Source organism: Rhinocladiella mackenziei, assembly GCF_000835555.1.
Source record: "Rhinocladiella mackenziei CBS 650.93 unplaced genomic scaffold supercont1.6, whole genome shotgun sequence".
Classification (NCBI taxonomy): Eukaryota; Fungi; Ascomycota; class Eurotiomycetes; order Chaetothyriales; family Herpotrichiellaceae; genus Rhinocladiella; species Rhinocladiella mackenziei.
In genome coordinates this window covers 658067-670431 of record NW_013550599.1, presented here as the reverse complement: position 1 = coordinate 670431, position 12365 = coordinate 658067, and the positions used below count along the sequence as shown (strand labels likewise).

At 51.3% G+C, this 12365-nt stretch overlaps 4 protein-coding genes across 4 annotated transcripts; 1 reads left to right on the top strand and 3 right to left on the bottom strand.

The window, feature by feature from the left end:
* Window positions 1–361: 361 nt before the first annotated feature.
* Z518_08052 (uncharacterized protein) lies at window positions 362–3333 on the bottom strand (the record flags this gene model as incomplete). Its single annotated transcript, XM_013413795.1, has 2 exons — window positions 362–3138; window positions 3270–3333. The coding sequence occupies 2 exons, from the start codon at window positions 3331–3333 to the stop codon at window positions 362–364; spliced, it is 2841 nt and encodes a 946-aa protein (XP_013269249.1).
* A 2730-nt stretch (window positions 3334–6063) lies between these two features.
* Z518_08051 (protein btn1) lies at window positions 6064–7469 on the bottom strand (the record flags this gene model as incomplete). The annotated part of the gene is made up of 3 exons (XM_013413794.1): window positions 6064–6099; window positions 6175–7274; window positions 7355–7469. 3 exons carry the CDS (start codon window positions 7467–7469, stop codon window positions 6064–6066), a joined length of 1251 nt encoding a protein of 416 aa, XP_013269248.1.
* Window positions 7470–8230: 761 nt separating this feature from the next.
* Window positions 8231–9630, top strand: Z518_08050 (uncharacterized protein; the record flags this gene model as incomplete). Its single annotated transcript, XM_013413793.1, has 2 exons — window positions 8231–8350; window positions 8428–9630. The coding sequence occupies 2 exons, from the start codon at window positions 8231–8233 to the stop codon at window positions 9628–9630; spliced, it is 1323 nt and encodes a 440-aa protein (XP_013269247.1).
* A 490-nt stretch (window positions 9631–10120) lies between these two features.
* Z518_08049 (uncharacterized protein) lies at window positions 10121–11957 on the bottom strand (the record flags this gene model as incomplete). The annotated part of the gene is made up of 2 exons (XM_013413792.1): window positions 10121–10324; window positions 11076–11957. The coding sequence occupies 2 exons, from the start codon at window positions 11955–11957 to the stop codon at window positions 10121–10123; spliced, it is 1086 nt and encodes a 361-aa protein (XP_013269246.1).
* Between the last annotated feature and the right edge of the window lie 408 nt (window positions 11958–12365).

The following is a 12365-nucleotide window of genomic DNA, read 5'->3' as shown; positions in this document are numbered from 1 at the left end:
GAGCGGAGCGGAGTAGAACCAAGCCAACTTATGCTATTTCTTCTCAGTTCTGTACAGATTCCATCAGGGACCGGGCAAAGTTTCATGCGGAAAAGAAACAAATGTATATATCAAACCATTTCCCTTGCAACTATCATGTCACGTTACAACCGTATATCATCAATAGAAGAGTTTTCATTTTCACTGTCATTTCCATTCTCATTTATTCGACCTTCAGGACTTGTAGAGCCACGGATCGAGAAACAGCCCAAGTGACCGACTTGAATTATCGTCGGCATAGCTCAGCGTATCGTAGTATAGTATCCCATGGAGAGCGATAGTATCAGTGTTGACAATCTCCACTCCGTCGTCGATGGTCCCTCTAAGCAGTGGCAACAGCGAGTTGACGGATCCAATCACCCGGACTTTGGCCGACATCAAGCTTCATCATATCCTCAGTGCTCGTCCCATTCTCGTTCTCATTCTCCTGCTCCTGTGAGTCAGGAGGGAGGTTCTCCCCATCCGCCGCATCTTTCAACTTCGAATTCCTCGACGACTTATCCATTGTCCCCGAAGTCGAATTCGTGATCTCGAGCCCTTTACTATTGGCCTTCTTGGATCCAGACCCAGGTCCGGGTTTCAATTCCTTTTGGCGTTCCCTCACTTTCATTTCCGCCATGGCAATTCGTTGCTTCTCGAGCTCGAGTCCTCGTTTCCGCTCCATTATCTCTCTCCGCAGTCTTTCCCTTTTTTCTTTCCCTGTTCGTCCTACACGTTTTACTTCTGTGCCGTCGTTGACGAACTCGGTTTTCAAGACCATGAAACTCACACCGTCGTGCGGTGTTTTGCTCGAAGCTGCTGCTCTAGAACCAGACGTCGTGGGAGGTGATGGGTCCGGTTCTTCCGGCCAACTCCGCGATTTGATGCCGAAGCGTACGCTCTCAACATACTCCTCCAGTTGAGGCAGGACAAGGAGCGTAATATGTAAGTCTTTGTTTTCTTCCATGGGCTTCGGTTTTTCCGGAGCCATGCTCCCTTCAATCCGAGGATTCTGTTCTTCGATTACTCTCGCCAACAGTGCCTCATCAATACCCGGTGGATGGACGGAAGTAATAAACCCAGAATGCATTGCTGCGGCAATGGGATCAGAATCATCAGTGTAGATCCCAGAACCCCATAGATATCGTTCCGCGCAAATTATGCCCCGTTCCCGTTGTTGGATCCATTGTCTCGGGACGCGTACTGTATATGTACAGTTGATATGCTCCGCGTCCGTGAACGATGGCAGGAGATTCGGACGGATTGAGACATCGAATTTTTGGGCCGTCGGCCTATTCAGGTCAACTGGAGCAAGGATCGGGTTGTACTTGAAGAAACCCAAATGACGACGGGGATTGCGTCGGGCTAGAGCTACAACTGAAGATATCCTGATGGTCCTCTTAGGTCTGAAAGTTGGAGTATTTTCCAAGACGGAAGGCTGGCGTGGAAGCTGATGGTGATGTACGAGTTGGGGGGGGTTTGAGGTTGGAGTGGCTGCCCGTCGAATTGGATTCGACGTTGCAAAAGGCGAACTTGTGCGGTGTCCGAGGGTGGCGTCTTCCAAATCCAGTTTGTAAGAATGTTGATATTTGCTTCTCTTTCCCCGACCCGGACCTGACTTTTTTACATCGCCCACATCACTTTCGGCATGGACTTCGTCGTCGAGAGCTTTGCGATTCCGTTTGCTAATCCCTGAGGCACTTCGAGACATCTTCATGAGGTTTTCCTCACTTAACCTCGAACCACCTTCATCTCGCTTAAATGGGCTCGCAGGTAGTGGTTGAGGAGTCGGAGTTGGGCCGGCAGAGGCAGAACCCAATCCACTTCCGATGCCCGAGAAAACTCGACCATGCTCGGTTTTGATGCCAGCATCCGGTACCGGTGTCTGCGCCTGAGCGCCTTGCACGGCCTGAGGGAGAGGGGAGTATCGTCCTCGCTTGGATTCGTTGGCCAGACCTAAAATGGCTCTATGCTGCGACAACTCATCGGTTCCTTTGCGCAATTGATCATCCAAGGGTCCTGACACTGTAGAGAAGGTTTGTGACGCGGTGGAGCTGGCGAAAGGCGAGTAGGCTCGGTTCCGCATCCGATCGCCAAGCACCGATCGATCACTTTGTGATTGAACCGAGTCTTGTCGCATCATGTTCTGGGCACCCAAAACCGGTTCAGGTTGCTGATTCAGAATCCCTGCCAGTCCTCGGTTATCATTACCACTGAGGTGTAGCCGTCGAAGTTCCGGTGACAAAGACTGTGGAAGGGGCCGTTCGGGCTGAGCGGGTCCGGTTTGTGGCACACTGGTGGCCTGTGGAAGACGCGGCAAGGTGGGAGGTCGAGTATCGTATGGCCCGACGTGACTATTGGAGCGCGGAGGTTCAGGACGGTTTATAGGTGGTTGAATAGGTCGATCGACTTGTGCTGGAGAGGGGGGAATACTTTCTGGACGGGTGGGGGGGTTGGAAGCTGTAGGAAACGTGGATGTGACGGTGCTTGGTTGAGGTTGGCTCTCTGGTCGTTGTAAAATGCCGCTGATACTGGTGCGACGACCGTGATCTTCGAGATAATCTTCTTTGGACGTGGCTGTCGGACCAAAGGGAGGCGTATATTTGGCGTCAGGGAAGGTATTCATAGCTGGTTGCGTAGGCGGCGCCGATTCATAAAAAGGACCAGGACGTTGTGTCATTGTGCCTGAACTTGAACGATGCGGTCGTCCTCCCGTGGTTGTTCCTGTGACTCGATCTGGAGTCTTTGACCGTGATTTGTACGAATAATCATTTGTGTTCGGTTTGGAGGGGTATTGTGGAGGTGACATGACCACGCCCAGTGTCATTGATGGCCCGGACAGAGAGGGTTGTCGTGAGCGCGTCCTTGAAGGTTGACTGTGATTGTGATATTGTTCATGCACCGGTTTTTCTGGTTCGGTACCCAACATCGATGATATGGACATGCTACTTCCTGGTCTCTTATGGGGCGGCGGAGGCCCATTGTTCGCAGCTATTGCCGGAGAGGGAACTGGTAAAGAAGGTTGAGAGAATCGAGGAGGAAAATGCTGTGGAGAGGGCGGTAGCATCGGGCGAGAAGGAGGACCGTACATTGTCGGAGGACCTGGAGGTTCAGAATAGCCTGGAGATCAGTTAGAGAAATTAATTCGGACGTCAGTGCAAGAAGATGGAGAGATGTAAAGAGCGAATGATCTGGCACATGTTGATTCACAAGTGCGGTTCATGAAAGAATCAGGGTCCAAGAAAGCGTACCATTAAATGACCGTGGCGGACTGGAAGGAGTGCTGAAAGGTGGAGAATGGCCTGGCATGGCCATGGTGGTCGGTATCTGTTGTCGAAAGTGCGATGTGAGAGAGGTATGATGGTCGAATGCGGGATGTTGATCAACAGCAGGGAGGCGATGGTGGTGCAGCAGAGGATGCGGAGCCTGCTGCGCAGGATCGGATGCGGATGCTACGACGACTGTGGGAGAGAAGAATCGAGGTTAGCAGGGACATGAGGCTGTTGAGAGCGCGAGAGAGAGTGGCGAGCAGTAATAGCGGTGTTGTCGATATGCAAATACAAAGGAGAGTAGTATGGAGACGGGAGCAATCGTTGGAGAGAAAGGCGAGGACAAAGAAACGTGGATGAGGATAGGATGGGGCAGATGCAGTGGATACGAGGATGCGGTGGACGGCAGACGTGGACAGCTTTTTTTTGGCGACGGACGCCAGCAGCAGGAACAACAACAAGCAGAAGCATCATCGACAAGCGGCGTGACACACATTCTGCAGACTCGAACCCTTCATACAGGGCTAGGCGCGGGCCCTGGGCCCTAAGTTGGGAACAAGGGTTCAATTCGATGCAGATGTGGATGTGGATGCCTTTCCGGTAGGGGCGGTGTTAAGGTATACCAAAATGTGTCCCGAGTCGCGGCACCAAAACGGGGATGAGAGCTCAGCTTGGGTCCGGGTGTCTCCCCTAGACTGAATTAACGTCAGGTCTTAGAGGCTCCGTAAGGCAAAGGAATCAGGGAGTCGGCCGCTAGAGTCTAGTTAAGTCCTGGTCATGACCCCAGAGGCGCCTCCCCGACCGCCAAATGGCAAAACCGCCCGCCACATGCACGGAAACCTGAAGCGTAGCATAGGTTTTTTTTTTTTCTTTGGGGGGGGAGGGGGAAAAATGACGTCGTTCGCATCCAAAAGGTGCAAGCGGTCGCGGGTGTTTGGGCATTCTCTTGCTGTTTCGGGGCCCCCTGACCCTTGACGGTGAAGCTTTAATTTTCTTTTGCTTTTTTGGGCTTGCTCGTGTCGCCGTGTTCGTGAAGGTGAAGGCCTGATTTTTTCATCTTCATCAAGGATGTTGGTGTGTTGCATTTGCTGCTTCTGCTGGCTTTGTCCGTCCTCACCTTCTGTTGCTGCTTCTGCCGCTGCTACTTTGCTTCTGCTTCTTGTGGTGGCATGACCGTTAATCCCCCCACTACCAATGCATGCTGACAAACAGGGGCTTGCGGCACCATGCATCAAAGATTGCGTCGCTTCACGTTGAACGAGCTTGCCGAGTATCACGATTCCCATTGGCACGGCGCAAGATCAAGTTCCTTCGCTGACAAGTCTCGCAAAGGCATTTTGCTGCCACTCTTCTCTCACACTTTAGACGTACCTTGCTCTGTTTTCTCACGGTGGTTGACTCGGCATCTTCCTTCTAGCCACGACCCTGCCCACAAAGGATGGGGATAATGTTCATATGGGGGTTGCTGCCGATACGGACCTTTGTTGGGTCCATCGTCTTGTCCGTGTGCTGCATCGTCTCTTGCCGGATAGATCATTCGGTGTCTTTCTTCGGGACCTGACCGATCATACTGATTAGTCCGCGTTGAATAATACTCTTGCATGTTGTGGTCTATTTCGTTGGCTGGCCTTTGGACTGTTGAATTGCAGATTCGATCTCGGAAGAACGATACCGGCGTGGTCGTGACTTGTCAAATGTCGGGCTGCTATGCATACAGATCCGTGCTCGTAGTAAATCAACTTCTTATGCTACCCCTCAGAGAGAACTCCTCATCGTCTCATGGGTTCATCGTTGCGTACAAACTCGGCGATCTTTGGCATGTGCACGTGCGGTCACCATAAGGCTCGCTCTTGACTTGTCCGAACGTCGATCGCAGCTGCTCTTGGCGGCGATGGAGGAGGCAGGAGAGTTTTCGATTTCCTCAGGCGAGAACGAAGGATAGAAGACAGGCTTAAATGCGCTGTGCTTTACAAATGTCGGCTAAGATATGAAGCAGTAGCAGAGGTGAAGGATGGCAAACCAAAAAGTGTAAAACTTCTTCAAGGTGGAAAAGAGACAGAGCATGCCGGTGGCTTTTCGCGGTGCGTTGGGGCGTGGGTTGGGGCCCTGACAGGCAAAGCAGCGGGCAAGGTTGTTCCCTGAACAAAACTATGAAAATTTAGACGCATTCGGCCCAAAGTTTGTGACTTGAGCCTAACCGAAACAGACTGAAAAATTCAGGAACAGGCAGTTACAGTCTTCTCCATAGGCCAATGGCCCAGCAGAAAGTCTCCCAATGACTTAATATCATTGTGCGGCTCCGAGCTGCTTGGAAGAGCCCACATTTTTCCGACTGGCTTCTCTTCCCATACAGGTTGACCACAGATTCGTGGCTCGGCATCTCCCGATCTACATCCACGACGGTCCATTGGCGCTACTAGTGGCATCTTGACAGCTATCACCGCTCACCAACATGTAGCGAGAAAGTACCGGCAGCGACTTCTTGGACGTGAACCCACGGAATCTACCTCCCGAATGCCCACGATGGTTCGATCTGTTTGGGGTTCTCTTTGGGTCTACTTCCAAGGCTCAACATTCAACCCATCACCTGTCAAACTCAGGAGCAATCTTCCTGTCTTCCCGATGATTGCTGATGACTTTCGTGAGCCATCATCGTCATCTCGAAATCAAGCCATATTGAGCGTTTGGATAGATCGCTGACAGAACAAGTATGACCGACACGGTCCCACTCCAGAACAAAGATATCCGACGCCAAAAGATTCGTCACGGACCTCCGTCATAGCTTCTTGCAGTAGTCTCTCCCGCGTCTAACCTGCCAATGGCACAACCAAACCTCAAACGCCATGCTGACAAAACCGGCAATACAAATTCCCCCCGAATCACTTACCGTCGTAGCCGACAATGAAAACTCACGATCTTCTTTGGGGACGGTGTCGCTGATTTCCGCAAAAGTGTTGACATAGACCAGGCCGCCCAGTAAGCCTTCCCAGAAAATGATAGCAAAGACAATATACACGCTCGGAATGAAGTTGAAGATGGCGTGTGATGTCAAGATGACCAAATTGGCCACCTGCAAGAATGATGGTACGTAAAGATTGTGAACTCGTAAGAACGGCGTGGAAGATCGTGAAATAAAGACTCCAGCTTGATAGATCGCGTTGTATGTCGGATAGAATGCCCGAAAGTGCTGGAAGGGGGTCTCTTGGAGAGGAAATAACAAAGTGGGCGAGACCCCCTGATTGATGGTGTATTCGGCCACATAGACCAGAAGTAGAGGTAGCATGTAAGGGAAGAAAAGACCCCTGGCCCTGGCTAAATGGTGTGTAAAAGTGGTCCAGGCGGACGAGGTCTTCACACGTGAGTTGAAAGTGGGCTTGGGAGTTTCGTTAGAAGGAAGAAGCCCTTCTCTTTGCTCACGTTCAATGTCATCATCCCAGGCCCGATCACTGTGGTGCCGCTTCCCGGAGTGGGAGCGGAGAGGACTTCGCGGCAGGACCAAAAAGAAGCTTCCTAGCATGACCGCCGGTAAGCCAGCAGACGCCAACAAGGTTGTCCTCACACTGAGCCCAAGTGATGTAGTGGCCAATGCATATGCTCCAGCTCCGATCAAACCAGCACCTCCGGTTCCACTTCCCCAAGCGGCCAAGCTGAACGGTCCGTAGTAATGAACCAGGCCAACAAAGCTCAATTCTCCACCACCGCTGCTCAGAGATGCCAGGATAACACCGGTCATCTTGGTAGCGATTTTCCCGCCATCAGTGTAGGGTGGTGTGAATGCGATCAAGAGCATGCCGGCGGCAGATAAGCCCACGAAGATCCAGATTCGAACCGGGTAGGGAACGACACGGATGAAGTAAGGAGCGCAGAGTTTGGTAAGGAACGAAGGTATGACATCGGCAAGGAGAACAACTCCTTTAGGAACATTGGGACCGACAAGGTCGAGGGCCGCAGAAAGAATGATCACGTAGAGGACATTGTTGATGAGGCCTGAGAATCTTTAGCAACAGTTGATAGCGCTCAAGGGAACCGTGTAGTGGCGACGAATGATTCTCCAGGATCAGGCTTACCAAAGAGCCAGAAAGCTATGCAGACTCGTGGATCTGCACCACTGAAAGAATGTTTAAGACGTTCTACGAACCTGACCCATGAAGATGAAGGGGAGCCTGGAAGAGGCAGGGCCATGGATGGAAGGAGAGGTGCAGGGAGGTTGAGTTCCAGTCGGTCTCTGCCTAATTGTCGGATAGAGCAATTTCATGATCGAGATTGCGTGATGGAATATCAGAAATCAAGATGCCTGCGCTGGAACAAGGGATTGCCAAGGAAAGTAATATGGCACGTGCTGGCCGGGTGACTTCCATTATCAGCTCCTTTTTCCACCAAGCCTCGTCAACATTGCCGATCCGGCTGAGTTCCTGCGGCTGCCAATGTCATCCTCCTCGGCCAAGTATCTCGGTAAAGGAAGTCCTAAGACCATCGGTGACCATCTCAATCCCAGGCCTTATCGTTCTCATGAAAACTGAAGGAGCATCTGTCCATGAATGGGCATTTCCTTTCGACTCTATTCACCCGTACTGCGCTTAAACCGTCAACCTCATTGTTTTTTCGATGGGGGGTTCAACTACCTGTGAATCTCGGGATGATTCATCGCACCGATATCGCGCACTACGTTCTCCCCATAATTTGTCCCTAAAAGGTTTCATCATCTCAGGAAAGTAGCCGATAAGAGCAATGGCCACAATCACATACCCACGTTTCTCTTCCCCCCCAACTAAAAGACCTTGTGCGGAGAAATTGAATACTGAGGGGGGATCCAAGGGAGTTCCTCTCGATACTCGCAGGTATATTTATCGACCCAAGGTACGGTAAGTATCAACGGCAAGGAAACACGTATCTCCAATCACATTTCCCTCTCGTCTGGTTCCAGCAAGAGACATTGGGACAAAATGAAAAATCTGAATGTCCTGGTGGTCGGTGCCGGCATAGGTGGCTTGCAAACCGCCCTCGCACTCGCATCTGGCGGCCACCAAGTTGCTGTCTTTGAATCAGTCAAGGAATTCCAGGAAGTATGTCGATATTTACTCCATCTCCTAGAGTCTCTCTCTCTCTTTGTGTCTGTGTAATCATCCTCATTGGCTTACAGGTTGGGGCTGGAATTCGTGTCCCACCAAACTCCTCACGCCTGAGCTTATCCTGGGGTGTTGACTTTGATTCCATCAAAAAGGTGGTTTCATCAGGCTTTCGATTTCTCGACTGGAAAGACAACAAAGTACTTCTGGATATTCCCCTTTCCGACGTCGAATCTCGATATGGAGCACCCTATTATTTCATCCATCGAGCGGACCTGATAAATATCCTCGTTGACGCTACAACAAGGCAGAAAAACATCGTCCTCCGCCTGGACAGCAGAGTTGTCGAGTATGACTTCGATTCCCCAGCGTTAAAGACAGCAGATGGACAATGGCACCATGCAGACCTCATAGTATGCGCAGACGGAATCAGATCTTCTGTACGGAACAGCATCAATGACTCGCCCATCGAACCCGTTGACACAGGCGATGTCGCTTATCGAATTCTTGTGCCCGCAAAACCACTCCTCGATGACCCTCAGACCCGGCACCTCGTCACCGAACCCTGGGCAATGCACTGGCTAGGTCCCGAGGGACATGCCGTCGGCTACCCACTGCGCGAGGGAGAACTGTACAACATCATCATCGACATCACGCATTCCAGCGACCTAGGCCCGCCGCTCGACCAAGACGAATGGAAATCTCAAGCTGACAACACCGAGCTCGTCCGCAGATTCGCAGATTGGTGCTACCCTGTCCGCAAACTCTGCAGTTTGACAGGGCAATATCTGAAATGGAAACTTGCGGACTTCGACCAACTTCAACACTGGGTCCATCCAAGTGGCAAAGTCGCATTACTCGGAGATGCGTCACATCCGATGATGCCGTACATGGCGCAAGGAGCCGCGCAAGCGACTGAAGACGCCGCAACTCTACAAGCAGCGCTGGCTCACTTCGACAATATTCCTGACGCCCTGCGCGCGTATGAGAAGCAACGACGACCTCGCGCCGCTTTTGTCGCCCGCAACACTCGCGTCCTCCAACAATGGTGGCATCTGTACGATGGGCCCGAACAAGAGCGTCGCGACGAACTGATGAAATACGACAACAGTTCCAACCCGATCTACTGGGGCGAGTCAACTAGAAGAGACTGGTTGTTTGGCCATGATGCTCGCAAATTGCTGAACGACGACAAGTTAAAACTACCTGGTCTGCCGCCGTATCCGGTTTCTCAAGCATCTGTATATATCAATGTCCAGACAAAAAATGGGGTCTAGTTGCAGGGCGAAGAAGAGTGACAGAAATTTAGGAAAAACGGGAGAGACCGACTCTGCCAAAATTATCGTTGGAGAGGCCGTGAGACGCGCCTTGAACTTTCCCTTTCTCGCCGTCCAGTCACCTGGTTATCATCGCTATGCAGCACCAATACAGGGATATCAATCTCCTTCAGGTTGGCCGTGAAGTCGGTCTCGGGGAAAACTCTGGCACAATCGTACGCCCTTTTGAAACCGGCCAACGTACTCTGCCGCCACCAGCATTGAATGTGGCCCTGACTAATTTTATCCTCTGCTTCCTCGTCGATTGAATCCATGGTACGGACTAGCAGGAATGTCGGGATATAATTGAGCTCGATCACTTTCCATAGTTGCTAGAAACCCGTCGTAAATCTCGCGCGTATCCCATCAGGATGTGTTTCGGTTCCCGCCAACCGAGGCGTGACGCTGTGACAAGTACGGCCTTTGAGTCATGACTTGATCCCAGGGCATCCTAAAATTCTCGCAGTCTCTCCACCACCTGCAGAGTGACCAACGAGTGCAGCGTTCTTAGGATCGACATCTCAAATAACTGGTTCGGGTCGTTGGCAGAGTTACCCATATCGTTCCCGTTCCACGGCTGACTAGACATGCCGAAGCCACGGCGATCGTGTGCAATCAGAAGGTATCCCTTGTTGGCCAGGAAAAACATCTCAATCTCGCAGCAATCAGTACTGAGAGGCCCACCGTGGCTGAAGACAATAGGCTGGCCATTTTCCTTCCCCCAGTCCTTTGTCGTAGATTTCGGTACTGTCCTGCAAAGTCATGAAAGGTCTGTTGAATGGCAGAGATGATCCTGCTCAAATGAAACCATGACCTAAATTGTTGACCGGACTTCTCGTCGCTTCGTGTACATTCCCATAAATACATCGGGTATGAGATCGGTACTTTCATCTTTCCGGATCTTGACACAGATTGAGGTGATGAGATCGTTGTGACCAACGATTGCTCTTCCCAGTTCATTCACGCCGCCGAATTTCGAGTTTAAGAAGAGCTTCAAGTTGCCATGGGCGATGGGATCCAGGCGGCCGTCAGATGAGGTTCTTTGTCATCGGAGATTGTTTGCTTCTACCAAGATGGGTGATGCACTGCGAAGTCTTAGCATCCTCCCGTGCCGTGCTGGGGCGGCTCCCATGATCGCGGGATACGGACATTTGGGTTCATCAGCGGTGCTTGTTCACTGCGTTTGAAAACTCTCATGATGCGAGAGGCTTTCTCCCATAAATGTCGTAGCTAAATGACGTTCAGTCCTGAACGGTGAATATCACGAGAAAACTCACAAATATATGTACGCATGAATTCCCGGGTCTCTCAGTTCCTGCCGCACCTTCGCGAAGAGGACCTGAAAAAGGACATGAATCAACACCATTTACAGTGGCGAATCAGGATGGGGATAAACGTTTGCGTACCTGTGCTTCTTCCCTTGATTTACCTAGAGCACCAGTCATGCCTCGGATGAGGATCCCCTCAGTGCCGCGATCAAGGTGCGCGGCTTCGAACAGGCCAATATGTTTTAGTCTCCTATCCTTGGGCCAGGGACTGTTGGGGATCTTGAAGCGACTTTCCACAACATTCTCGAATCCAACTTGCTCCATCTTCTCCTTGAAAGATTTGGGGGCATGTCCTGACGCGCCAATTTTCTCGCCGATTTCAAAAAAGATTTCGGTGATCTGCCGATACGCACTGTCGAGAGGCAGAGTATTATCATCACTATGCGCGTCGGGTACCGATTGACTGAGTTCCAGGTAAGCACCAGGTTTAAGATGGTCGAAGGCTTGTTGAATCAACTTGTCCCAGTCGCGAACTGCCATGATCAATTCCCTGGCATGGATAAAGTCGAAGTGGTTTCGGTGATAGAGCCAGTCGCTCTCGATATCGTCGACTTCAAAGCGACAATTGGGAGGAACCCAAGTCGGTTGAATGGCCGCAAGGTCGACTCCCAGGACATTTGCCGTGGGGTACTTGTCCGCCACATCAATTGCCCAAATACCAGATCCGGTTCCGAGATCCAAGATTTCTTGAGGTTGTGACGTGATCGGGGCCAGAAACAAATGATCATTGAGAAGCAGTCCAAACTTGCAATGCTGCAAGTCGTTCCGGTCTTGCTCTTCCTCGTCAATGGGAAGGCCGTATTGATGTTTGCCAAAAGCAGGATATGTCCGGCCATTTTCCTCTATTCCTCGGCGAATCGCAGAAGCTATCGAAGTGGCATAGCTCGTGTGAGTGGACTCGGCGAACCCCTCATCGTCAAAATCGGGCTCAATGAACTGGTGACTTTCACCGGTGGTCATTTCATATACAAAGGTTTCGAGAAAACGAGATTGTTGTGCTTCCTTTGAAGTCGAGATTTGAAGAGCAGACTTTTGATCTGACGGATTCAACTCTCTTCCTTTATTTGGGTCGGTAGACCAAGAGGAAATGTAGTTCTGTTCGGGGAGAAAATGGGAGCTGCCCCGGATAACCCGGGGTGTAGAGGCCTTTACTCTCCTTGGTTGGGATCCAATGTGGGTTTCATTGTTAGCCCCCTCGCGGCATAGAGTGGTGGCATCGAAGCCCGTGCCGTGAGAGACTGATTGAGCGAGACCCTGGGCATGCACCGGGGGGGGGGCGGCACTATCACTGGGTGGACGTTGAAGTTTCTTCTCCGTTCCGGACTTGTTGCATTCTTCCTGCCAAATACTGTCCACTCACACCACTCC